The sequence below is a fragment of the Corvus cornix genome, chromosome 2, assembly GCF_000738735.6.
Source record: "Corvus cornix cornix isolate S_Up_H32 chromosome 2, ASM73873v5, whole genome shotgun sequence".
Classification (NCBI taxonomy): Eukaryota; Metazoa; Chordata; class Aves; order Passeriformes; family Corvidae; genus Corvus; species Corvus cornix.
The window spans coordinates 2,288,072-2,314,606 of record NC_046333.1 but is presented as its reverse complement, the minus strand read 5'-3'; the positions used below and the strand labels follow the sequence as shown (position 1 = coordinate 2,314,606).

General features: G+C 44.0%; 1 protein-coding gene across 1 annotated transcript in view; it reads right to left on the bottom strand.

Annotated features, from left to right (window-relative positions):
- Positions 1 to 26,535, bottom strand: part of OBSCN (obscurin, cytoskeletal calmodulin and titin-interacting RhoGEF) — a 143,255-nt gene that overhangs the window by 84,998 nt on the left and 31,722 nt on the right. Inside the window, exons 13-34 of the mRNA XM_039549201.1 lie at positions 25,671 to 25,946; positions 25,009 to 25,284; positions 21,074 to 21,349; positions 19,686 to 19,961; positions 18,294 to 18,569; positions 17,145 to 17,420; positions 16,413 to 16,679; positions 15,680 to 15,949; positions 15,137 to 15,400; positions 13,504 to 13,770; positions 13,082 to 13,194; positions 11,243 to 11,396; positions 9,809 to 9,970; positions 9,575 to 9,679; positions 8,632 to 8,898; positions 7,806 to 8,075; positions 6,738 to 7,004; positions 5,124 to 5,390; positions 3,787 to 4,053; positions 2,654 to 2,923; positions 1,913 to 2,179; positions 904 to 1,170 (exon numbers count right to left, since the gene is read on the bottom strand). Coding sequence (XP_039405135.1) covers positions 904 to 1,170; positions 1,913 to 2,179; positions 2,654 to 2,923; positions 3,787 to 4,053; positions 5,124 to 5,390; positions 6,738 to 7,004; positions 7,806 to 8,075; positions 8,632 to 8,898; positions 9,575 to 9,679; positions 9,809 to 9,970; positions 11,243 to 11,396; positions 13,082 to 13,194; positions 13,504 to 13,770; positions 15,137 to 15,400; positions 15,680 to 15,949; positions 16,413 to 16,679; positions 17,145 to 17,420; positions 18,294 to 18,569; positions 19,686 to 19,961; positions 21,074 to 21,349; positions 25,009 to 25,284; positions 25,671 to 25,946 — 5,400 coding nt within the window. The remainder of the gene's footprint in view (positions 1 to 903; positions 1,171 to 1,912; positions 2,180 to 2,653; positions 2,924 to 3,786; positions 4,054 to 5,123; positions 5,391 to 6,737; positions 7,005 to 7,805; positions 8,076 to 8,631; positions 8,899 to 9,574; positions 9,680 to 9,808; positions 9,971 to 11,242; positions 11,397 to 13,081; positions 13,195 to 13,503; positions 13,771 to 15,136; positions 15,401 to 15,679; positions 15,950 to 16,412; positions 16,680 to 17,144; positions 17,421 to 18,293; positions 18,570 to 19,685; positions 19,962 to 21,073; positions 21,350 to 25,008; positions 25,285 to 25,670; positions 25,947 to 26,535) is intronic.

The window sequence follows — 26,535 nt, the reverse complement described above, 5'->3', positions numbered from 1 at the left end:
AGAATAGGGTTGTTTTACTTTGATGTTCGTGACAGAGAAGTGTTTTTTCCACTCAGAAAAGCTGGTGTTGAAAACGTCAGAGTGAATTCAGACAGCTCAAAGCCTGAGGTTATGATGGGGATTAAACACATTTCTTTGCTTCTCAAAGAAGCTCTTCTGCTCTAACAGATGATAGAGGAGAAGTCTGACTTTACCCCTTTGTCTTCAATAACTAACTACAATAATTAGCAAATGGAGGCTGTTGCTGCACCTCCATCTGACTATTCTTGAATCATTTTTTCAGAGGGCAGGGTTAGATTAGATATTATAATTAAATTGTTTACTCTGAGGGTGGGGAGGCCCTGGCACAGAGTGCCCAGAGAAGCTGTGGCTGCCCCTGGATCCCTGGAAGTGTCCAAGGCCAGGTTGGACACTGGGGCTTGGAGCAGCCTGGGATAGTGGGAGGTGTCCCTGCCCGTGGCAGGGGGTAGCACTGGATGAGCTTTAAGATCCCTACCAACCCAACCCACTCCATGACCACTCTTTATCCACCACCTTTTAGAAACCACTGCTGCGAAGAGGCATCAAGGACATGGAGAAAAGCCTGGAGGCAGAGTAATTTTCCCTCATCCAACAGCAGGCACTGTGAATCACTTCCATTTTATGTTCACACAGGAACACCAATCTCCCCTCACATGGGCCTTTGGGGGGTTAAATCACACCCAGAGTACTCCAGGTGTAATTGCTTCAATCTGCTGTGCATGTCCAGCTCCACATTCCTATATTTTTGGCCACGTGTTCCTGCCATCATGAGAGGCAGGAGCAGAAATCAGTGGCTCTGCTGTCTTGCTGAGATATAGATCTGCCTGTGCATGTTTCCCATGGCAGAAACGGGATTTACAATCACATTCCTCTCATTCATACCTTGCACAGTTAGCTTGGCTCTGGACTGGGCATCCCCAATGTCACAACTGTAAGTGTCACTGTCACTTTTCTCCAAGTTCTTTATGGTCAGCTGGAGGACTTGTCCTTTCTGTGTCATCTCGTACTTCCTGCCAGCCTTGAGCTCAGCGATGCCTTTCCTCCAGACCACAGAGGATGCAGCTCTCTCACTCTGGCACACAAAAACTGCAGTTCCGCTTTCATCGACTTTCAGGTCTGAGAGCTCCTTGACAAAATAATTAGGCTTTTCTGGAAGGAAAAAAAAGAAATAAAAAAAAATAATGACAGAGACAGACTTGTCACCCAAACTAATCCTGAACTTCCAGAGTGGCTTTTGGATCCCCTCCACCCCCACTTGTAGAATTTTTAAGTAAATAATCATAGAATCAATTAGCTTGAAAGAGATCTTTAAGATCACCAAGTCCAACCACTAATTTGACTATTTGACTAAACCATGTCCCCAAGCACCACATCTAAACATCTTTTAAACCCTCCAAGGATGGTGACTCCACCACCTCCCTGGGCGCCCTGTTCCAATGCCTGACCACCCTTTCCATGAAGAAATTTCTCATAACACCCAATCTAAATCTTGAGGCCATTTCCTCTCATCCTGTCAGATGGAACACATCTAAGAAGATCACCAGCTACCCCTCCCATCACAGGACATATCAAGTGAAATATCTCCAGGAAACTTCAATGCCATGATCCAGGTACTGGTGAGGTCTCCACTTGCAGACAGTTTTCATCGCTCATATTCAAAACAGAATAATTCAAATTATCAGTTTTAATTGGCTTGTTACAGAGCCCATAAGATTGTGCAGCATCCACAAGGTGTTTTTTCATATCTTACTTTTTTAAGCTTTTAATCGATGTTTTTTGAAAACTAAAAATGATCCTGCCCAGGGAGATGGAGGAGAAGAACACCTCCCATGGTTGTAGATATCGACCTCAAACTCTGAACCTGCCAGCTCCTCTGCACCCTTCAGCTGACCTTGCACTGTGATCCTGGCTGTTGTTTTGGAGGTCTCTGTCTCACAGGTGTATTCCCCACTATCCTTGACTGTGGAGTCACGGATGGTGAGAATGGCCCGTGTTCCCTCTTGCTGCAGATCATACTTCTGGCTTTTCCGGATTGCTTTGCCATCCTTGTACCACCTGATGTTCACATCAGCTTTGGACAATTCACAGCTCAGGCTGATGTCCTGCCCTGCTGGTGATGTTTTATCCTCCAGCTCTTTTGTGACCTCAGCAGGTTTTTCTGCAGAGATTTAAAAAAAAAAAAAAAAAAAAAAAAAAAAAAAAAAAAAAAAAAAAAAAAAAAAAAAGGACCTTTGAATGAAAATCATCTCTATATGGTTGGGGTTTCTGCAATTCAAATCATAGAATTCCAGAATGGTTTGGGTTGGAAAAGACCTTAAGGATCATCTCATTCCAACCCCTTGCCATGGGCAGGGACACCTCCCACTATCCCAGGCTGCTCCAAGCCCCAGTGTCCAACCTGGCCTTGGACACTTCCAGGGATCCAGGGGCAGCCCCAGCTTCTCTGGGCACCCTGTGCCAGTGCCCCACCACTCTCACAGGGAAGAAATTCTGCTGTGTATCTAACCTAAATTACTCCTCCTTCAGTTTGAACCCAAATATCCACAAAGTGTTTGTGTCCATAGTTTGCTGGCAAACTTCATGAAAATTCCCCCCAGGAAATCAACCCCCAGAACCTTTCTGATCCTGTTACCTTTCACAACCAGAGAAGCCTTGGAGGTGAGACCACGGGCAGTGAAGATGACTTCACCAGTGTCATCAGGAATCACATTTTTGATGCTCAGTGTGTATTTCCGACCCGCATTGGAAGCCCTAAATCTCCCCCCGCTTTCCACTTTTCTCCCGTTCAGCGTCCAGCTGAAGTCATCAATGCTTTCATGGGACAAAATGCACTCAAAAGTGCAATCTTCTCCCTCCTGGATTTCAGTGTTTTTGAGCCTTTTGGTGATGCCTATGTTCAGTTCTGGAGAACAAAAATTACAGCAATACAAGTTAAAAAATGCTTTTATGATAGACATGAGTAGAGTAATGGCATTCTTAACTCGCAAGAGGGGTTTGTCTGCTGCATTGGCAGGACACCACTGCGTTCCTTGCAGATGTCTGTGACATGGGAAGGATTTCTCAGGCTCAGAGTCACCATAAAGTTGTAGAAAAAGGGATATGTGAACCTCCTGGCTGTGCTTGGGAAGGACTGCATGGGGAAGAGCTCAGTAGGGAAGAGTCAAGATTCAATGAGGCAGAGGGGAGAAAAACTGTTGGAAAAGAAGCCTCTGGGACAAAGTGTGAGGTTCTTCTCCATGCTGATAGGAGAAATGGGATGTTTGAATTTTTTAACTTGTTACTCCTGGTGTTCGAACCAGGCAAATTCAAAATTTTTCTCATTAACATTATGAGTTTGGAAGCCATGAACAATTCTTTGTCCTTCAGGCTGACACAAGGATTAGAGGATAGGCTGAACTGCTGGGTTCCTCAGTAGATATTGTCCTGCTTTTGTGTTCCTGCAATGGACTCTGAGTCAATAGCTCAAAATACAAAACAGGTTGCTTGGGGTTTTTTTGTTGTTAGTTGGGATTTTTTGGAGAAATTATTTGTTTTTCTTGGAGGATTTCTGCACCTTAGGAATGTTCAAGGAAGTAAAAATTGTCACTACATTCCTGACACCTGATTTTCACTGAAACCCTCAATATACTTACACCAAAATTGACAGGGATTGTTCAGACATCACCATATTATGTGAGATTTATGCAGGAACAGGTGTGAGCCCAAGGGATCAAGCCCAGCCATATTTCCAGCACCCCTTGACAGGCCACTGTCTACAACACTTACCCTGAACGCTGACCTTTGATTTGGCAACATCAGTGCCGATGTCACAGGTGTATAACCCCGCATCTGTCTTTTCAAGGTCGTGGATAAGGAGGCACAGGGTCTTCCCAGACTGTATCTCCTCATACTTTTTGCTAGAAGTGATCTTCACACCATCCTTTTTCCAAACAGGTTTGACCTTCTCTTTGGAGACTTCACATTCCAGTTTGATCACTCCTCGCTCCTCACCGAAAACGTCATCCAAGGATTTCATGAAAACAGCAGGTTTCTCTGAAGGTTAAGGTGCAAAACAGAGAACAACCAGGATGTTTGAGACACTTGCAGTTGCTATCAAATATTTAGAGACTTTGATAAACCCTTGGCAATGTTGCTGATACCAGTGTAGAACCTAAACCAGTGTCACCCTCCAGCACTCCCAAGTCCTTCATCCTGCTCTCAGTCCTTCATCCTGCTGTCAATCCCTTCATCCTAAGATTGTGTTGACACAAGGGGCTGCCCTGACCCAGGTGCAGCACCTTGCACTGGCCTTGTTGAACCTCAAGAGGCTCACACAGTCTCACTTCTTGAGCATGTCTGTGTCTCTGGGTGGCACCTCAACCTCCAGGCGTGTCACATGCACCACTCAGCTGGGTGTCACCTACACACTCGCTGAGGGTGCCCAAGATCATGTTAAACCACAGAAATTCAGTTGTGAGACTGAACTTTAAGATGTATGAACGACAGCAGGAAACTGTCTTCTCATGGCTGATTGAGTCCAGCTCCAGAACTGATGTATTAAAAGGCATAGAATCACAGAATATGTTGAGTTGGAAGGGACCCACCAGGATCATTGAGTCCAACTCCTGTCCCTGCACAGGACACTCCAACAATCCCATCCTGTCCCTGAGAGTGTTGTCCAAATGCTCCTGGAGCTCTGGCAGCCTTGGGATCATTATCATTCCCTGGGGAGCCTGGTCAGTGCCCCACCACCCTCTGTGTGAAAAACTTTTTCCTGATATCCAACCTAAACCTCCCATGACTCAGGTCCAGCCATTTCCTCAAGTCCTGTCACTGTCCACCAGAGTGAAGAGATCAGTAAATGCCCTTCCACTTCCCCTCACATGAAGATGTTGAAGCCCACAGTGAGATCTCCCCTCAGTCTCTTGTTCTCCCAACTGACCGGACCAAGTGACCTCAGCTGCTCCTCTCAAGGCTTCCCCTCCAGACCCTTCATCATCCTCATGGCCCATATTTAATACCTCAATGCTTTTTTATCTATTTAACAGGATTGCCCATGGATTTGGTAAATAATGGCTCATTTGCACTTCTCATTTTCATTCAGGAACGTGGTCTGGACCCACCTATCACCTTCAGCCGCACACTCTCTGACACCTTGTCTGACTTCATTGTCACCGTGCCAGCATCCTCAGGCTTCACCTGCTTCATGGTCAGTGTGTAGCACTTGCCAACGTTCTTGATGTCGTTGAAGTTGTTGGTGTAGAGGAGGGTGCCATTGAGGAACCACTCCACGTCCTCGTCGTCGTGGGACAGCTCGCAGGAGAATACAGCAGAACTGTCTTCCTCAATCTCCACGTCCTGCAGGTGCTTGAGGACCTCTACATTGCGGGCTGAGGGAAACCAAGGGGCACCGTCACCACCATCATCATAAATCAGTTGTTAACACAAACGATTTCATGGAGTTTTATAGATTATTTGTTCTGGTCTCCTGCACACCTTTGGTCACCACATTCATTTACTTGGTTCTGCATTTGCTCCAACAGGGGAAAAAAAAAATCCATTAAAAAGACTAATTAAAAATGGTCTAGAACCCTCAGTTCTCTTTTAATATATAAATCAGTTTGGGGGTTTTATTTGTTTGTTTTTTATTTGAAAATAAGTCATTCTTTCGACAATGGTTTTGGCCACAAAGGCAAAGTACAAAGAGATTAAGCAACTTGCTCAGGTTCAGGGAGCGACAGGATTTTATTTTCTTTCCCAGTCCTTGGGCAGAGGTTTCTCTTTGCAGCCTCTCTGCTCATGGAATGTTGTTTCTCAAGGATGAGATAACTCAGAAGAGGTTTTGGGAGTATTACTTGATTTTTTTTTTTTTTAATATATATATTTGTTTGGATAGAATGGAGTCACAGAATCATTTAGGTTGGAAAAGACCTCTAAGATCAAGTCCAACCATTCCCCCAGCACTGCCAAGGTCACCATGAAACCACATCCCCAAGTGCCACATCCACACAACTTTTAAACCCCTCCAGGGATGGTGACATCACCACTGCCCTGAGTAGCTCATTTCAGTGTTTGACAACACATTCAATGAAGAACCTCTGCAAGGCCAAACTGCTACCAAGAGCTGCTCCTTGGACTTTTGGAAATGGTTCTGTGGCTCAGCTCCAAGTCTTGCTGGAAGTGACACAGTGAACACCTTTTCTTACCGTGTCACCTGAGGGGAAGAACTGGCCAAAAACAGTTCCATGACCAGATGAGGTAGAACATCACTATGAATAACAATCGTACTCAGATATAAAATAGCAGCTATAAAATGTACATATGGCAGATATACAAATGTACAGCAGATAGACAAGCTGACACAGCCATCAGGAGGTGAAAACCACAGCCAAGATCACCAGAATCAGAGGTCTGTAGCAGTTTAACATAAAGGATATCTTTAGTTAGAAGCACCAGAGGTCTAATTCCTCCTATGAAATGGACAATAATGTGTCTTGACAAGTGTTAATTCCCACCTCACCCAGATAGTGCCCTCCCACACGTTACATCACCAACTTCACAGCAAGAGATGGATTTCAGCACCGTGGAATCTGCAGTTTGTTTGTGACACTGCATTTATATAAAATTAGAAGATAACTGTGGGAATCTACCTCTCCTCAGGAGGAGGAACCCAGAGTGAAACAGGGAATCATACAGAGCAGCACCAGGCCAGCCCTGCTGCCACAAACCTCTCGTACCTTCAACGCTCAGCGTGGCTTCGGTCTCGGCAATCCCAGCCTTGCACTTGTATACGCCGGCGTCCTCAGGCTTCACCTTCATGATCTTGAGCTCTGCTGAGTGCTGCTCCCGCTTGATTTTGTACTTCTCCGAGGGCTCAATGAGCACTTGGCCCTTGAACCACTTCACATGCTTTGGGGAAGGCCTGAAGTCACAGGACAGAATGACCGAGTGTCGCTCCAGGACAGTCTTGTCCTCCAGTTTCCTGGTGATCTGGATGTGGTAATCTGCAAAGCAGGGGTGGGAAAGAAGAATGGATCCATCTAAAGAAGAGGAAGGTCTTAATTTGTATTTCTTACCCATTAATTTCATACATGACTTTCACAACTGTTTTGTGAACTGCTCAGGTCCTGCTACAAGTGTCTCTAACAGAGCTCATGCGCTTTGAAGCTACAACAGCACAGTGATCTATAGGGAAAGCTGATTTCTGTAAGATAATACTGTATATTAACCACCAAATTCACGGCCCACTTCTGGCTCAGGGCTCGCTGAATTGCTCTCTAACTGAGGTTTTCATTCAAGTAAGAGCAAATTAAAGACAAAACAAGGACTTCAGGATGTGATTGGAGAGATTTACCATGGTGACAGCAGAAGACAAAAAGCCTTGAGGCTTTGTCCTAGATCAAGTCAATGACAAAATGAATTAAGTAAATGAGCTATCAAGATTGTCTCATTCAGAAATGGGACAAAATAAACTCTCCTGGCAATTTCATCTGTTTTGTCCTCCTTGGTAAAGTCAAGAGAATAAAAATAAACCAAAAACCAGTTTTAGCTTGATAGATTTGAATACCAGGGACACCAAAGTCATTTAATCACATCCCTTGCTAGGACATTTCCGGCTCAGCTGGTACATCCAGCATTGCTCCCAACAACTTGTAGCTGGGAACTAAAGAAATCTTCCAGGTACACACACATTTCCAAGAACCCAGTGGATCTTAGAGAGCATCTATAACAAATTACTTTCCAGGTACTATGAGAGGGAAGATCTTTGTTCTGATTCACATAAAATATAAGAAATATCACATTACCTCTGACAAGCAGGTTCGCTGTGGATTTGGATTTGCCAATGGAGAACTGGATGGTGCCTGTCATATCAACACTTGTTTTTATTATTGTCAGCCTGTGGATGGTGCCTTCCTGCTGCATGATGATGTTTCTGCCAGCCTGCAAGGCTGCTCCCTTCAGAAACCACTTGGCAGGTTTCACAGATGGAATGGATGTCTCACATTCAAATTTGGCTTCTTCAGGCTCAGTCACATCCTCATCACACAACTCTTTTACAATATTAATGGCTTGCTCTGGATGGAACAAGAGAGCAGGGATTTAGGATTTGTGAAAGCTTTTCCATTATCAGCCTGAACACTCATGTCATCTTTTCTGCACTTACGAACTCGAAAGGCCTTAAAACATCTTTTTTTTCTGTATAAAAGAAAACAGATATTGCTGGTCACAAGCCAGAAAGTGAATCAGTATCTCTTGATTCCTAGTCCTAATTCTAAAGCCACCTTCCTATTCTGATATCAAATATAGGGCACTATAAAATGGAGAAAAAAGTTCATTGGAATGCAGATGTTGATAATAGGAGCTGCAACATTTATCTGAAAAACAGACTTTGCCAATACATTTGATAAACATCTGTGGAATGGGAATTTCCTCATTTTCCTTAGTAGAATATGCTACACATTCATTTTTCAAGATGTTCCCGTGTGTAAAAGGATTCAACACCAATGGACTTCAGAATAAACCACATCAAACAAAAATCCTTTTTAAGCAGTATTGTGTTTCCAAAGTAAATGACAAGTGAATCCCATCCTCCTCCCAGGGCAATCCAGGGGTGAAAAAGGGGGGCTCTACCTTCAACGAAGAAATTAGCACTGGTTTTGTCATCGAAGGCGTCGCACGTGTAGGTGTCCTCATCTTCGTAGTCGGCATCGTTGATGATGAGTTTCCGATAGACATCCTCACTCACGATTTCATATTTGTCACCGGGGTGAATTTCCACGTCCTTTTTGAACCACCGGACCTTGGCGTTGGCTCGGGACACCTGACACTCCAGGACCCCCCGGTGCTTCCAGAGGGCGATCTTATCCCGCAAAGGCTTCACGATTTTTACGGGCAGCTCTACGAGAGAAAAAAAAAAAAAAAAAAATGGAGTAATCAGTACAGTCTCCATAAAAACTCATAGGCAATATTTCTTTTATGTTCAGTAATTTGGATGATGACAGGAATCCCCGCTATGCTGAGCATTCAATTAACAAGTTTAATTAGCAAGAGCTAATTAAAGGGAAACTCTTCCTCCATATTTTACCACTGGAGTGGCTGAACTGCAGCAATAACTGGTGATTTCCTCAACACCCGACAGCAGCGCTATGGCAAAGCCAGGGACTGATCTCCAGTTTCCTGAGCTCCTCAGCAGTGTGTTAATTCCAATTTCTTCTTTCTCTCTCCCTCTATCACATTGTTTTAGTTAAACACACATTAAAAAAATGCTGTTTTCTGTTATAGCATACACCAAAAAGTGAAAATGCAGGAGAAAGTCAACCTACAGCTTTTTCCCTCAAATTTCACACTAACTTTAAATGTCTAAAGGTGCAAATACAACCTCCTGAGAAAAATAACTGTAATTAAGCCAAAATAAACTCCCAGCTGATATTTACCAGGCAGAACAGTAGGCAGGAGTTTTTCTTTCCCTGTACGCTGTAGGATTTTTCTTAACCTTCACATCTAAAGCGAAGGAAGTGAATTGGTTTGTAACGTGACAGAGCAGAAGCAGTGCTGGCACAAAGAGCAAAATTACCTTTTACAGTTAGATGAGCGCGAGATTCTGCCTTTTCTGCTACAAATTTGATCTCGGCCGCATCCTCGACGCAGACGCGCGTGTAAGTCAGGGAATAGGTCTTTCCTGGGGACAGACACACAACCAGACATGGCTCAGCTTCCCCAGAGCAAAACCCTATTTTCTAGTCTCCCATCCCAGCTCCTACTCCAACCCACCCCCATTCCAGAACAAAATCCCCCTTTTTGCTCCTACCATCCTGGCGCATTTTGATGTTGTCGGAAGTCTTCAGCTTGTTGTCGTTTTTGTACCACTGGGTTTCGACCTCATCGTGTGAGATCTCACAGAAAAATGATGCACTCTCGTATTCGTTCACTTCCACATCTTCCAGTGGTTTTACAATCTTGATATCTCGGGCTGTGAAATCATAAAGGCAATTATTTTTTGGGGGGTTCTCCATAAGTGAGTGTGGTGTGTTTACCTTTTGCATAATGACGTGAAAAAAAAATGGGATTTTGTGTTATTGTAGAGCAGCCTTTCTTCCTTTTGATGGCTGAAGCTTATTGCAAGAGGATTTTATGGATGCTGGAACTTCCTACAGGTATTCATGAAAGAAACACACATTCATGAAAGAAAATCCACCAAGAGAAACTAAACACAAGTCTACAATCTCTTAGGTCACTATAAACATGCCTCATTCATGCTTCTCTGCATGCTCACTTCTGTTTTACATTGGAGAGATCTTTTTTCAAAGTCTCCTGAACTGAGTATAACCCTCTTTAACTCTGACCTTGGCACTCCTTTTGTCAGAACTGACCTGTTTATCTGTGCTACTGCAGCCCTTTCCTTTTGAAAGAGAAGGCCTTGATACAGCTTGGATCAGCCTCAGGAGCAAAGTTGAAATGCAAGCAACAACCCATCCCAATCCCAAAACCAAGGATAAAAGGGAGAGTTCAACAGAGCAACAGGACAGATGTTCATGAAGATCCTGCTGAACCCAAGTGGCCACACGAGGACAGCATCTAGTAAGTGATGAGAAAGATGCTCTGTCTTTCAATAAGAAAGAGCTGGTCTGTTTTTCAGATGCCCTTCTGGAAAATAACATCTGCCAGGTCACAGCAGAACTATCTGTTGAGTAACTTGCCTTTCTCTCAGAGCTTATCTCAGGTGCTTCAGAGCCTGGTGACAAAACACACCTGGTGATTCATCAGCTGGTCAGCACAACACTAGAGGGAAAAACTGCCTCGAGCATAAAGGAGAGGTGCAGGCAGAAATAATGACCCTTTCCTTAGCATTTACAACCTAAAAATTAGGGTACTACTTCAGCTCATACCCAAGGCTTGTGCAGTCCCTGTTCAGGGAAAGTCCCCCTGAGACAATAGTGCCACCCACCCACGTCAGCAGCAGCCACTGAATCCCTGCTTTGTGCCAGGCTGTCCGGTATTTCCTGACATGACAATCCAGAAACACTATTCAGTCTCCAGAGAATAGAAATCACTTACAACAAAAGGAAAACTAAGTTAGGACCTCTTCCAAAAATACTGCAAGGGCAAAGCAAGAACAGGACACCAGGAAGAGAAACTTAACCAAAATGAGCAACTGTGAAAAACAAACACTCCACAAAGAATTTCTTGCTGTATAGCCAAAAATACTGCAGTAAATGTATTTTTCTACTCCAGCCAAACATACCATGAACCTTTAGAGTAGCTGATGTCTTGTCTTCAGCTGCTTGACACATGTAGGTTCCCTGGTCTTCATATTCACACTTATGAATAATGAGGCTTCTCTTATTTCCTTGGGAGATGATCCCAATGTTTTTACTTTGCCGGATCTCCTTCCCATCCTAGAAGGGGAAAAGGCCAAAGAAGATCACCCTCAACTCCTGTACCTCTGCAGTGAGTAAAACAGACACTCAGATCTGTGCTTATTTCATCCTTCTCATTGGACTTAAAGGAAAACTGTGTTTAAAGGAACACGTGGTGAAATTTCATCACACCTCAAAGATTTCAGGAAGCTGGAATGGCTGAAGAACACACGGAACTTTTGGATGATCTCTGACATCTTTTTGAAGTCTTAAAACTGTACAGAACTGGCAGTAAGCCCCTTCAGAAAAAAATGGGTTTAAACTAAAAGAGGGTCAATTTAGATGTGAAATAAGGAAGTTTTTTACAATGAGGGTGATAAAATAGGTTGCCCAGAGAGGTGTGAAACATAGATTTAGAAGAAACAGAGAGATTTTAGTCATGGGCTATTAGTTAGAATAGGAAGGAATTTGGGCCCAGCTAGAGTTAATTAAAATAGTTGAGAGCTGGACCTGAAATGGGTTTTAAGATGTTAGTAACTGATTACCAAATAACTGATGATCTGTCATTTGGATGTTTGCTTAGCTGTGCTTAGAACGAGGAATAGAAACTTTGATAAGTTGGTGTAGGGAACAAGGACAATTACCAATTTCCTCCCTTGGTGGGAACCCGTTCAAAAGTCACGCAAGAGGAAACTTACAGGTCACTAAAGTAATTAGGATTGTTGAAGTCCAGAGAGGCAAAAAGGTCAAAATGAGGAAGATGAGTTCCTTCATCTTTCTTGGGACCACTGACCCAATTCAAGACCACCGACTCCATTCAGGACACACACTACACATGCTTAATGACATTTAAGCTCATTTCCATACGAAGCAGAGAATGGGAGGTGTTAATGTTATGAATGTGCATTTGTATTTTGGATATTCATAATATTTGGAAATAAAAAGTGTCGTGTTTGCTTGTATCGGGGCCCTGTGTCTTAGGGGGCTATCCCACGCAGTGCCTGGCACCAAATAAAACATTCACTTTCTAACTCTGAACTGTGAGAGAGTTTTTGTCCATCTCAGTTGGATATCGATATTAGATCCATATTCACATTTTGGTAAATCAGGTGGTGGATGCCCCATCCCTGGAAACACTCAAGGGTGGGTTGGACAGGGCTCTGAGCAACCCGATCTGGTTGAAGATGTCCCTGCTCATGGCAGGGGGTTTGAAATGAGATGACCATTTAGAGGTACCTTCCAGCCCAAATTCCACCTTGAAGAATTGCGGCTATCCCAAATTAAGGAAAGTATCAGCTGAGCCCCAAGGAAGGTACATGAAATGCCAGGGCTGATCCCCAAAATGGCTGTCTAAGGAAAGGGAACTGGACTGTCACTGACTGAGGAAATTGAGGCTTCCCTTTGAATCACAGTTCCCAAAAAGGCTGTAAATCCTGGGTGAAAACTGCTTGGTGTGGAGTAAAACACAAGACTGCAAATCTGTAACAGCAGTGCTCATGTTCTGTGCAAGAATAGAGAAGTTTAACTTTCAACCCAATATAAAACAGTAAATACAAACCTGAGAGTGATAAACTGGGAGAGTAAATGAACACAAGGAAAAGAGAACAATGCAAACAGCTACTGCAAAAGTTCAGGCCCACATGCCCCGGAAGTGGAAAGAAAGGCTCTCATTGCCTTCCAGAGAAGTCAGAAATTAAAATATCACCATCCATTAAGTGCTGTACCTTGAACCACTTTACATTGGCATTGGGTTTGGACAGCTCACACTCAAATGTAGCCTTGAGCTTCTGAGTTACACTGACGTCTGCCAAAGGTTTGCTGATCCTCACAGGTAATTCTGGAAAGAGAAAGTCCAATGAATGGGGGATGGGGTCACACAAGCACTGATGGGTAGGCAGAGCCCAGCTTTCATGATTAATAAAATTTGTATTGATTTGGGCACTTTATCATTCCCTCCCACTTTATCATTGTTCTGTGGACAGTGATGCCACAATGATCCCCTTGGCATTAGAAGGAAACATTACTGTGCTTTACAGCCCTTGCAATTACAAGGAAAATTTGTTGCCCTCTTAAGTTTGTTCTCCAGGTCAGGAGAAGACAACTGCATCCACCCCAAGCAGGGTCAGAGCCTTCTGTGGCTGTGTACCTGTCACAGTGAGCCTCCCTGATGAACTAATGCCTTCTGCTTTGAAGGAGATGAGTCCTGCATCTTCCAGAGCCACCGAGGAGAGAGTTAGGGAGCGTTTCTTGCCCAGGACACCAAAGCTGATGTTGGGTGCAGGTTTCAGCCGAACTCCGTCCTTCTGCCAGGTCCCCTCCACGTCCTCATGTGACACCTCCACCTCAAAGGTGACAGTCCCTTTCTCAGCCACTTGCAGGGGCTGAAGGCCTTTCACCAGCTTGATCTGCCTCACTGGAAAACAACATGGAGAAGTTGGAGATCTCACACCGGCAGCTGTGAAATAGCCTCAGAACTTCCAAACTGTACTATTTCCTATTCCTCAGGCAGCTACCTGCCAGTTAATGGGCATTTTCCAATTAAACAACCACTTTTACAGGAAATGAAACTTGTCCATGACCCCACTGCTAAAATAGCTGCTATTTTTCAAATTGCTGTTTTCAGTTGGGACAAATGGGTCAAACAAATATCACTGAAAACATCACCGGCCCCTTTTCGGCCAAGGTCTATCAGTTTATAGTGTAAGAAAGACAAGTAAGTCCATGGCAATACTGTGCAGTGGTTCAATTAGGATAAAACAAGGATGGGAGGAAAAGGCTGCAGTAGAAGGGCAAAAAATTCCAGGACATGGTGCAAAATGTGCTGACACCTCACAGGTTGGTGGCCAAAGCATGCATGTTTTGGGTGGATGTTACCTGTTCCTATGACAAGACATCCATGCCCTATCATCTGGTAAAACAGATTTACTGTTTAAACTTGTTTCACCACTAAAAGTAATTACGTTGCCAATTAAAAAAAAACCAAAATCACGATGAAGGCTCCAAGACCTCTCCCGACAACCTATTCAGTCATCTGACCATTAAAAAGCTTTTTTGTAATATAACCTGGATTTTTCTCACTGCACCTGAAGTCCATTATTTGCTGGCATCATGGAATTTGTTCCCTTCCACTTTGTAATAGACTTCAAGCACCTAAAAGACTGTTTTCAAGTCTTTCCTCACCTGTTATTTATGACTAGTCCAGCACCAGTTGGTGGCAAGGACTTTATGGACAAAATTGGACAGTCCTTAAGTGCTTAAATCCTGTCTTCACCTGTCCTGTGACAATTATGACAAAAAGATGTAGGAAAGGGACAGAAGTACAGGGCTATGGATGAGGCACCATCCGTTCACCTGAGAGGAAAACACCCTCAGGGAGAAGATTTTTCTCTTTTAGTTTTTTAGATCATGGCTGAACATAGAGACATTCTGAATGAGGTGGTTTGCAGAGAAAAATCAGGACAATGGATGGCTGAAGAGGGAATGTTTTGCTAAAAAATCATACAAAGGAAAAACACAGAGCATATCAGGGAGTGAGAAAGAGAGCAAAGAGAAGAACCTTTTAAGAAGCTTAATGGTCCAAGCTGGTGAGAGGAGATGGAGGCAACAGGAACCAGCCAGACATTCTCTGCTCACTGCCATTGCTTTCACCTCCTCTCAGTCATTTGACTGGTGGCCAAGCCCATGGTTGTGTCCCTGTGTCCCCATGATAATGCAGAGACCAGAATCCACCTGCAAACCCTGCCCAGGGTATTTATAGAACTGAGGACCAATGAACTCACTTTCCACATTGATCTTGGCTTGGGTCTTGTCATCGGGGCTCTCGCAGCAGTAGAAGCCCCGGTCTGCGAAGGAGATGTCCTTGACCACCAAGGTGTGCTTTGTTCCCTCAGCTTTGATCTCTATTTTGTCACTGGGTTTCAGCACGATGCTGTTCCTCATCCATTTCACCTCTGCAGGCTTGGTCAGCTCTACCTCCAAGGTCACTGTCTCCCTCTCTTCAACTGTTTTGGGCTCCAGCTTCTTCTTGAATGAGATTGAGGCCTCTGCAAGAGAGGAAATATTAGTAGGAATGTAGAGGATCCAGAAAATAGTCTTTGAGAGAGAATTAAACCAGTGGCTCATGTATCTCCAAATCCAAAGGGTTCTGGGCACCCTCATTTAATGATGCCAAAGCAGAATTTAATTAGAGGGAAAGCCACATAAAACAACATCATAGAATGGTCTGGGTTGGAAACGACCTTAAAGATCACCTAATTCCAAGCCCCTGCCATGGGCAGGGCACCAGTGTGCCAGCCTGTCAAAGGGGCACTGCCACCTCTTACCTCGGACTCGGAGCTTGGCTGTGCTTTCCACGCCCTCAGCACTGGCAGTGATTTCAGCTGCATCTTCCAGTGTCAGGTCAGTGATGGTGAGGCTGTGGTTGGTGTCCTTCTGAGAGATCACGTATTTCTTGCTGGCTTCAATCTTGGCACCGTTCCTGAGCCAGGTGACCACAGCATCACTGGGAGAGACAGTGCACTTGAACACAGCCTCTTTTCCTTCCTCAGACACCACGCTGTTGAGACTTGTGACGAATTTCACCACTCTGGGAGCTGATGGATAGGAGTAAAACATTTAGGAGCATTTCTTTGAGACTTGGCATGAGCACCTTCCAACAGCCAAAATCTTCCACGATTTTATTGGAAGCATCAATTTGATTACTTGCAGTAAGTGACCACAATACTGGGTCATCACATTCCCCATGTCTGAGTAAATTTTGTATACAAAGAGAGGCAATAAAAGAGGGGGGTAAAAACCCATCTTATATTTCAGAATTTGACTTCCAGCCTCAAAGGCAATACAAAGGTCAATATTAAGAGACCTGAGCTCAACAGGTCTCACAATCATTATGTTTTTCACAAATAGAGGTTCCACTGACACTTAGAGGGGAGTTCTGTATTTTGTTCTCAACAAAGGAGACAGTCCAGACACATGAACAAACTCAGCTTTGCAGGGTTGTAACAGCTGAGGACAAAACCCAGGGATCCCTCCACATTGTCACCATTAGAGACGTACGTTTGGGGACGATGGTGATGCTGCTCTTGTCATCCCTGGACTCGCAGGAATATTCTCCCTCATCCTCAGCACGGATCCCTGTTATTGTCAGGGTTCGTTTGATCCCCTCCTCATGGATCTGGAAGCGTTTGCTGGGCTTGATCTCCACGCCATTCCTGCTCCACGTCACCTTCCCTTTGGCGTGGCTCAGCTCACAGCTCAGGGATACACTGCCGCCAATCTCTGCTGTCACGGCCTCCAGCTTCTTGGCAAACTTCACTGGGATTTCTGAGATCCAGGAGAAGGGAAAATTGTGAGGGAGGAAAAGATAAGAAACCTGTTCTAAGAAAACTGGTTCTGCCCAACTTTGGGAAAAAAAAAAAAATAAATAAAGACAATGGCCTTAAACATTTGGGGCTCAGGGGAGACAAAATCTAACCAGAAATGTGGAAATTCAGGCAGATTCTTTGACATGGTGTTTTCAGATCACTGTCATTCTATAAGGGGATACAGAAACAGGAGGGGAGCAAACACCAGAACAACCCATTGTAGGCTTCCTTATCCCCAAGTGGCCAGCAAAGGATAAAAACTGGGAATTTGGAAGCTGGGGAACTTTGCTGGTCCATGGTGGGGCATCCAGAGAAACTACAACAAGCCTTGAGATTGGAGGAGTTTTTAGAAGAGTTTGGATTCCACCTCCATCATGAGAGAAGTGCAGCTGTTGGGTTGGGCCATGACCTGGGCACTGCTCACCTTTCACCTGGACTCTGAATTCCTGCTTGTCATTCTTTGTCTGGCAGGTGTACAGGGCAGAGTCTGTGCTCTCGGCCGCGTTCACCGTCAGTGTCCTGGACGCCCCCTCACTCTTGATCACACATCTCTTGCTCGCTTTGATTTCTGTGCCATCCTTGAACCACCTCACTGCAGCGGTTTCAGGCGTGACTGAGGTTGTCAGTGTGATGCTTTCATGTTCTTGAACAATGAGAGGCTCTTTCTGGACAACTTTCTTTTCAAATTTCGCCTCTGGTTCTAGAAAAGACAATAAACCAGGAAAAGTAAGAATTTATGCTCAAATCCTTGACACAGCAGTTTTATATTGCTCCCTCTTCAGGACCCACACCATCCTTAACCTGCAATAATCCAGGGAATATGGCTGGATACTTGTGGCTGGTATAATCTTTTCCTGAGTGGGAAGAAAGAAAATGACAACTCAGACAACTCAGAACTTCTGCTTAGAAGAGAAGCAGAGGAAAGGAAATGCAAATATTTATATTTTATCTGCTGCCAATAAAAAGCTTGTTTCTTAGAAGTAAAAACACCTATATAATTTTCTTTCCCCTTCCATTTTTAGGATTTTCAATAAAATTAAGAAGAAACATTAATAGGCTAAACCTGAATTTATAGTCTGTTTTCTATTTGCTCCACTGGCAGGAAGGTTGGAACTCGATGGTCTTTTAAAGTTTCTTCCAACCCAAACCATTCTGTGATTCCAGTCCCTTCCTCTTGGCCCCTTCTCTATCTTGTACAACACTTTGTCACAAAATTGGGCATTTTTGGGGAACACATAAGCAGCAGACCAAGGTTTCCTCAGTCTCCTTGCTCCAAGCTCCACTGCTGCTCTTCAAAACTTCCCACTTCTACTTTCAGCTCCCCACCACTGAGAGAGGTTGGGTGATAAGATGTGTGAAGCAGATAAACTGAAAATTTTCTAGTGTTTCCAGAGCCAAAAAAAGTTCAGATTTCCCACCTTTACATTGCTACATTAAAAATTAATGTGTCATGTGGCTCACTGGTGTTTCTCCAGGGGAGACAGTGGCTGCACCAAGACTGCTGTGTTGGGAATATCCAGTTTTCCTCTAGGCCACAGGGGTTGGTTCTTCACACCACAAACTGAGCACTCACCAGTTGGTTCCACTTTGAATGTCAGCTTCTGGCCTGCAGCCTCACAGATGTATTCCCCAGCATCCTTCTTCTCCAGCTGCTCTATCACCAGGCGCCGGGATTTGCCCACGGTCTCTATTTTGAATTTCCGAGAGGAAACGAGCAGCTTTCCATCCTTGTACCACTTCACTTGGGTTGCATCCTGCGCCACCTCACACACCAGGGTGGCACTTTCTGTCAGGACAGCCTTCACCTCCTTCTGGACCTTTTCCTGGTTTATAAATGCAGGTTTGGGCTCTGAGCACAGAAAAAGAAGAGGACGATTACTGAGGGGTTAAAATGAGATTAATCTTAAAGACTTCTTTAGACAAGTTAGGAAAATATTTAGGTTGTCACTTGCCAAAACCAATTGTCATCACTGAGCAGTGTCTACCTTTCTGTGGGATGGAGTTGCCACTTGGAAAACCTGGAACTAAGAGCCTAGGAATGGAAAGGACCAAGAGGATCCTTGACATCAACCCTACAGTTGCACGTCACCATGTAAAAATTTATTTAATTCAAACGTTTCCAAAGAACGTCTGTCCTGCATGTCATCAAAAGCTCCCAGATTCCTTTTACTTAAGATCTAGGACACAATAAAGCACTAAGAGTGTCTGGAACAGCCTCTTTGTGCTCTCTTCCACTGCCACAAATGTGACTGTCAAAGAGACAAAGGAAATTTCTCCCTGCAGGGCTCAGGTAAGTCAGGATCATGGCTGGAAAGGTCCCCGCAGTGATTGCAATGTCAAAACTCCATTTAACATCACATGCTTAAAGTAGTTTGGGCACTGTGTAAATCCTCTTCCAAATAATTTCTTGGAATATTTCACAGCAAAGGGGCATTTAGAACCTGGCAGAAGCAGTAAGACATCTCAAAAGGCTGAGATCTTAATCACACACAGCCCCAATTCAGAAGAAGTGCTGTTCACAACCCATTTTGAGATGTGCTGCTGCTGATACTGCAAATGAAAAAAAAAAAAGCCAGCCTCTAAGTCTTCCAAAGTGGGATTGGAAGTCTAAGAAGGAAGGGATTCTTTAATGGTTCTTTCCTTTCAATAGGCTCAATGCACAAGAATCATCCTTTGGGATCCCAGGAATGGGAGAGTTCTGAATAATATGTTGATAATTATTTCTATTATATTTATACCTGCAACTATATTACCTAGACCACCTAAAAATGAGACAGAACTTGTGCCGTGCTAAAACCAAATATTCCTATTTCTACAAATCCAGGCAACAAAGTGCAGAAAAATCAAGTTAACCCTGCAGGTTGCAACAAAACACAGACTATTGCAACTGAGCCATGGTGGAATAGTTATTCCAATTATTGCTTTACTGTCCTCTACTGAATTCTGACAAAGAATCTTCTCCCACCTGAGACATCGATCCTGAAGGTGAGTTTTTGGCCAGCAGCCTCACAGGTGTACTCCCCTGCATCTTTCTTCTCCACCTGACCCACCACCAGACGACGCAATTTGCCCTCCGATTCCACCTTGAACTTCTTGCTGGAGGTGATCAGTTTCCCATCCTTGTACCACTTCACCTCCATCTTCTCCTGGGCCACCTCGCAGCTCAGCGTGGCATTTTCTGATAGGGCAGCCTTCACCTCTTTCTGCACCTTCTCCTTTTTGATGAAAGCATCTTCTGCCTCTGCAATTGAGAGTATAAGGGCAGATTTTTAAAACTCACAGACCTCTTCCCAAATGCACACATCAGCCTTTGCATTGTCGTGCTGAAAGTAATTTTCCTTTCACATTCCCTGCCACCATCATCTACTGAATTTGTAACATTTGAATTACATCAAGTGCCAGTGAAGGACTCATTCACTGGAAGTCCAAGACCCAGCCTCAAAGCTGCTTTTGTTTTCACCACTACCTTTCTTCAGAATCTGCAGAAAATAACAAATCCCAAAATCCAGCAGCACTAAAGGTGGATGAGGTCAGTCAGAATTAGGTTTGCTCTAAGAGGACAAGCATTAAACTGCCCAACCAAGCCAAGAGTTGCAGTTTACTTTGCCAACAAAAGCAAAGATAGTGTTGGGAAACAACCTTTGTGAGCCTGTTCTGCGTCTGTAACTTTATTTCCCAACTGCTCTCAAGATGTGTCATCCCTGAACTATGTTTTTCTAATGAATGAAAATTAGCCAGCTCCCATGGTGTTTGCACCATGCCACAATCAAAAATAAATCTAATGTATGAACTCTTCAATTTGCTTTAAATTCATTGAGATCCATCTGAAGGATGTCAAAATTAAATCTGTCCTTGAAAATAGTGTGGTGAAAAGAGCTGGTTTACTCATCTCCTGCTACTGAAAACACTTCTAATATTTCTACCCAGTTGACAGAGGCCATAATAAAAAGGTTTCCTCTAGAATAAAGTCTATTTCAGAAAGGAGTTTCACAAGAGAATGCCTGTGCTCAGATTTGCTGTGTCCTTTAATTCCTCCTGCAATTACTGAATTCTCAGTTTGCTATCAATGCATCTTCCCAAGATTCCCAGGGAAATTCCCCAGTGATCTTCAGCCTGACCTGAGTTTGGGCTACAGAAATCCACTGCATGCTTAATTTCTAAAAAAACAAAGACAGATCTAACAACATCAACACAATTTCATGAGTAAACCAACACCACTGAAGTCCTGGCTCAGTCACTGCCTGTGGAGATGGAGTTTGACAATCCACATAACTTTCCTCCAATTCCTCAGGATGAAAAACAGGCATTTCAATTTTTCAGGATGTAAAACAGGGATGCAGAACATTCTCTCACCTGTGACATCGATCCTGAAGGTGAGTTTTTGGCCAGCAGCCTCACAGGTGTACTCCCCTGCATCTTTCTTCTCCACCTGACCCACCACCAGACGACGCAATTTGCCCTCCGATTCCACCTTGAACTTCTTGCTGGAGGTGATCAGTTTCCCATCCTTGTACCACTTCACCTCTGTCTTCTCCTGGGCCACCTCGCAGCTCAGCGTGGCATTTTCTGATAGTGCAGCTTTCACCTCTTTCTGCACTTTCTCCTTGTGGACAAAGGCATCTTCTGCCTCTGAAATAGGGAAACATGAGGGGGAAAATATGCAAGATATAAGTATCTTGTGTCAAGAAGCTCTTACTTGTATGGGGTGTAGATGCTCTGCAGGGTTTTGGACTTGGCAGTGCTGGTTTTACCATTAGACATGATGATCTTAAAGACCTTTTCCAACATAAATAATTCAATATTAAACTCTCATAAGTAACACAGCTTCGCAGTTCTATTTATCACATAAATAAAACAATGTACCCTCAAAATATACTCCACGTAATTTTCATCCCTCTCTGACTTCTCTTCATGAATGGCTCAGCCACCTCATTTGCAAATTTCTTATAATGAAGGCAAAGATGAAATTTGCTCTTGTGTCTTTATGATATTTCTACTCCCCACATTTGGAACGAGCCAAATATAGCACACTGATGAGTTTTCACCTCCACTATGACAGTATTTAGAGGATTTTTACCAGGTGTTGCTCAGAAAATATCTTGTAACCCAATCCCAAAGAGAGGACAGACACAGTTCTCAATATGGAAAAGTACTTGATGAACATTACACATAAAACTAGCATATAAAATTTGAAATGTATTTTTATTTCCTAAAAAAACCTGTGATTTTTCAGCAAACTAGCCTCCTGACAGGAGGGTTGGGCTCTGCTCCCAGGCAACAGGGACAGAATGAGAGGAAACAGCCTCAAGCTGTGCCAGGGGTGGTTCAGGTTGGACATTAGGAGGAATTTCCCTAATGAACGGGTCCCAACCTCAGTGATTCTGTGACCTGGGAGGCTCTTAGTTCTCCCTGATTGTGATGCTGAGCCCCTTCCATCCCCTGTGCTACTGCCTTCCTCTCCCCAGTAACTCCCTGGAGCCTCCTGGGGCCTTCCTTGACTCCTCCTGGATGACTTTCTCCTGTCTCCATCACGTCTGTCCTCTGAGTGGCAGCAGCTGCCGGGGAGGGTGAGGAAAAGGGGTAAGCTCAGGTCGAGTTCCTCCACTGCTGACAGTGGCACTACAAATGGTCCTGGGCTGCATCACAGCCTTGCTATGAATATTGCACAGTCCATGGAAAGAGAGATGTCCTGCAGGGAGCAACACGGAGCAGGAATCCAGCTTACGGGCTCTGAATTTGAGCTCCTCTGTTTATATTGGCTGTAGAAGCGGTGTGAGGAGGTGTCATTGTCATTTAGAAGGCACATGGCATATTCTGGGTGATGCAAAACTCCTCAGAGGGACATGTCAGCAGCATTTTGACATCTGAAAGAGCTCCAGCAGACACCAAGATTTGCATTCAAAACTGATTGCAAAAATATAAATATTTCAGCTCCCATCTACAACTCAGAGTATGAATATGCAGAGTGTATTCCATAGGTTATAAAACAAGCCAGTGTCAATGAGGGCTGTATTTAAAACGTCAGATTAGCAGAGCAGGAATATTCCAGACTCATCTCACTTGTCCTTTCCATTCTTGACCTTACACAGTAACCATTTTTATAGTGATAGGAAATGTGACTAAAACATTTAATCAGCTGCCAAAGTGATTTAGACCAGTTGATAATTTCTCTTAGAAACTTATTTTAAATTTAAACAAGTATTCAGGGCAGATGACATTTCCAACCTTAAATGAAACTGGTTAGTGAAGTTTCAGTGGAAGTGAGGAAAAATATTTTCAGGACATGAAACTTTCACTGATTTAAAATATGGATTTCACTGCATACCATAGACCCTGAAATACTGAGATTTCAGAAGCAGCTCTTTTTCTACGTGTCCAACTCAGTCACAAGGTGTGCAGCAGCTGGGTTTTTTTTATATTAAGCCAAAAACTACTGTTTCATCCCAAAACCCAACACTGAGCATCTAACCTTCAACCTGTTCTTAAACAGGGAAGGCTTTGTGCTACCAATGGAGCCCTGGAGTACAGGAACCCCGAAAAGCTTTCCAAGTGCAATGGCAACAGGATAAATTAAGACCCAGAAATCTGCTGCACTTTGGGATAATCTACTAAGAGAAGGATTTCTGCTGCAGAAGAGCCAACCACTCCGAGTACTCATAATCCCTCCTGGCTTTCACACTGGATCATTTTCCAGCCAGTGCTGGACTTGCACGTCGCGTTACAGTTGTTCCCATGAGAAATACAGCAACAGTAGCTAAGGCGGGCACGGGGAGAGCGGTCACATTACCCTGCACCGCCGTGAGCTCACCCGGCTGGAAAGAGAGCTGGAAACCTTCTGTTTCTGAGGCAGACAGCTCCCTCAGAGGGAGAAATTCAAGTGTAAACCACTAAATTTCTGTTGTCCGACGACGCCTCTGCAGTAATGCACGAACCACTGTCAGCAACAAACAACGGATTTGGTTTATAACAATTTTTCCTGGAGAAGCTGTGGCTGCTCCATCCCTGGATGTGTTCCAGGACAGGTTGGACAGGGCTTGGAGCAACCTGGGATAGTGAGAGGTGTCCCTGCCCATGGCACAGGGTGGAAACATGGTGATCTTTAAGGTCCCTTCCAACTCAAACTGTTCTGCATTTTTATGAACGTCCATATTGACTTTCCTCTGGAAGACACCTCTCAAATATATCCTTACTTATCCTTCCTTCCTTACCCATCCTCCACTGAAACTGGCAGCTCCCTCAGCCAAAGAACGAGCTACATGATAAATGAAAAAGAGCCAAAGTTCCTCAGCTCACACCCCAAGTACCCCTCAGAGGGTGGAGTCAGTAGACTCCAACATAGTTGTTCATCTACACAGCTGATAAAATACCAAACCTCTTTTTGGCGCTATAAGAAAACAGAGGAGACAATTGCTTCCCTGCTCTGATCACCTCTGCATATGAGACAAGAATTTTAATATTGAAGAGGGATTTGGCTGTAAAGACAGTGGATGAATATTAATTTAAAAAATTATGAATATGAATATTAATTTAAAAAAAAACCAGCACAAACAAACCCTTTCTTAACATCCAATTCAGAAATGGTCACTCAGAATGTAGCTGATGTCCATGGCTGCCTGGAGCCTGAGATAAAATTCACCAGACATCCTGTAAAGTACACTGAGACCAAAGAAATGATAGAACCATTTAGGATGGAAAAGAGTTGGAGGATCATTGACTCCAACTGTTTCCTGAGCACCGCCAGGTCCATTACTGACCATGTCCCCAAGCACCACATCCACACAGCTTTTAAATCCCTCCAGGGATGGGGACTCCACCGCTTCCCTGGGCATTTTGTTCCAATACCTGACAACCTTTTTGGTTAAGAATATTTCTCTAATATGCAGCCTAAACCTCTGGTGGCACTTGAGACCATTCACTCTTGTCCTATCACTTGCAAAAAGAGAGGAAGGAAAACAGTGATTTTCATGGAAGAATACCTTTAACAGGAGGAGGAATATCAGTACAGGTGATCACATAGGAGGAGGTTTTTTAACACAGTGCCTGCTATTGAGAAGTCTTGTTCACTATCTCAGCTGAAGGAGACATACAGGGAGGTGAGGAGCTGATATCAGGATATCTACAGGCCAACTCCAGATCTGCCCAGTCCTACACAACCTCACTGAAATGGCAGCTTAGACCAGCATCAGAAAGAACTTTAACAGAATTTCTGATATTGTGTCAGAGAAAATGGGGGAAAACACCCAGACACAAAGAAAAGCCAATGGAATACAACCTAAAATGTCTCCCACCTGTGACATCGATCCTGAAGGTGAGTTTTTGGCCAGCAGCCTCACAGGTGTACTCCCCTGCATCTTTCTTCTCCACCTGACCCACCACCAGACGACGCAATTTGCCCTCCGATTCCACCTTGAACTTCTTGCTGGAGGTGATCAGTTTCCCATCCTTGTACCACTTCACCTCCATCTTCTCCTGGGCCACCTCGCAGCTCAGCGTGGCATTTTCTGATAGTGCAGCCTTCACCTCTTTCTGCACCTTCTCCTTGTTTGTAAACACAACTTCTGGCTCTGGAAAGAGAGGGAACTTCAGAGCTTTGGCAACACTATTCAAACTGGGATTTTGGTGAGTTTTTATCTGTTTTATGTTGGTGAGTGAAGACTTTGGGCAGATATCCCACTGCTCTTCATCATGACCCTACTTTGAAATTCACTGAAAATCAGCTGCATTGCAGAGTTCTTTTGATTTCATCAACATGTGGGGATGGAGAGGTGCAATCAATACTTTCCTTTTTATGGCCCTGTTCCTACACAGAGGGATAGCTCCTAAAGGTTTTCAAGGATTCAGTTCCATGTCTTAAAGATATTCTAATGTTTTACATTGAATATATAGAATAATACTAATCTTTCTAAATATTTCAGAAATTGGAAAGCTGGGCTAAAAAATTTTCTCTCACCTGTGACATCGATCCTGAAGGTGAGTTTTTGGCCAGCAGCCTCACAGGTGTACTCCCCTGCATCTTTCTTCTCCACCTGACCCACCACCAGACGACGCAATTTGCCCTCCGATTCCACCTTGAACTTCTTGCTGGAGGTGATCAGTTTCCCATCCTTGTACCACTTCACCTCTGTCTTCTCCTGGGCCACCTCGCAGCTCAGCATGGCATTTTCTGATAGTGCAGCTTTCACCTCTTTTTTCACTTTGTCCTTGTTGATAAATGCATCCTCTGCTTCTGTGGAGTGAGAGAAGCAATTTAAAAATCATACAGAAGCTGATGCTGTCCAAAGTGATCAAACCCAAACAAAAAACATGACAACTGCCACATCTCTGGTATTTTTTAGTGCTCAGACATGGACCTTTGTCATGTCTGAGGACAACACGTCAGCCATTTCTGAGAAAAATGATCCATTGCCTCAGGATTTCAGCTTCTTCCCATCTTCTCAAGAAATCCATTGCTTTGTTCCATAATGTAATGGACAAATAAATTCCAAATCTCATTTGCCACTGGGACACATATGGAAGCCTTGCTCATTCTAGACCTCTTTTCCCACTTCTTCCAGACTTATTTTCCTACATATCTGGGAGATGACCCTACTTTTATCCCTAGAAATGGCAGTGGAATGGAAACTTGTCTATCTTTTCATTACTGGGAAATCAGAAAACACTGAGGAGCACTGAGGGGGATTCATCCCATAGATGAAGACATCCAGCTGTTGGCATCAATGTGACAGTGGATGGGTGGTTGGTCTCCATCACCACTCAGTGAAGGTTTGGGCAGCACAGACCCTGGAGCTCAGAGTGTGGTACATTTTCTGTAGTAA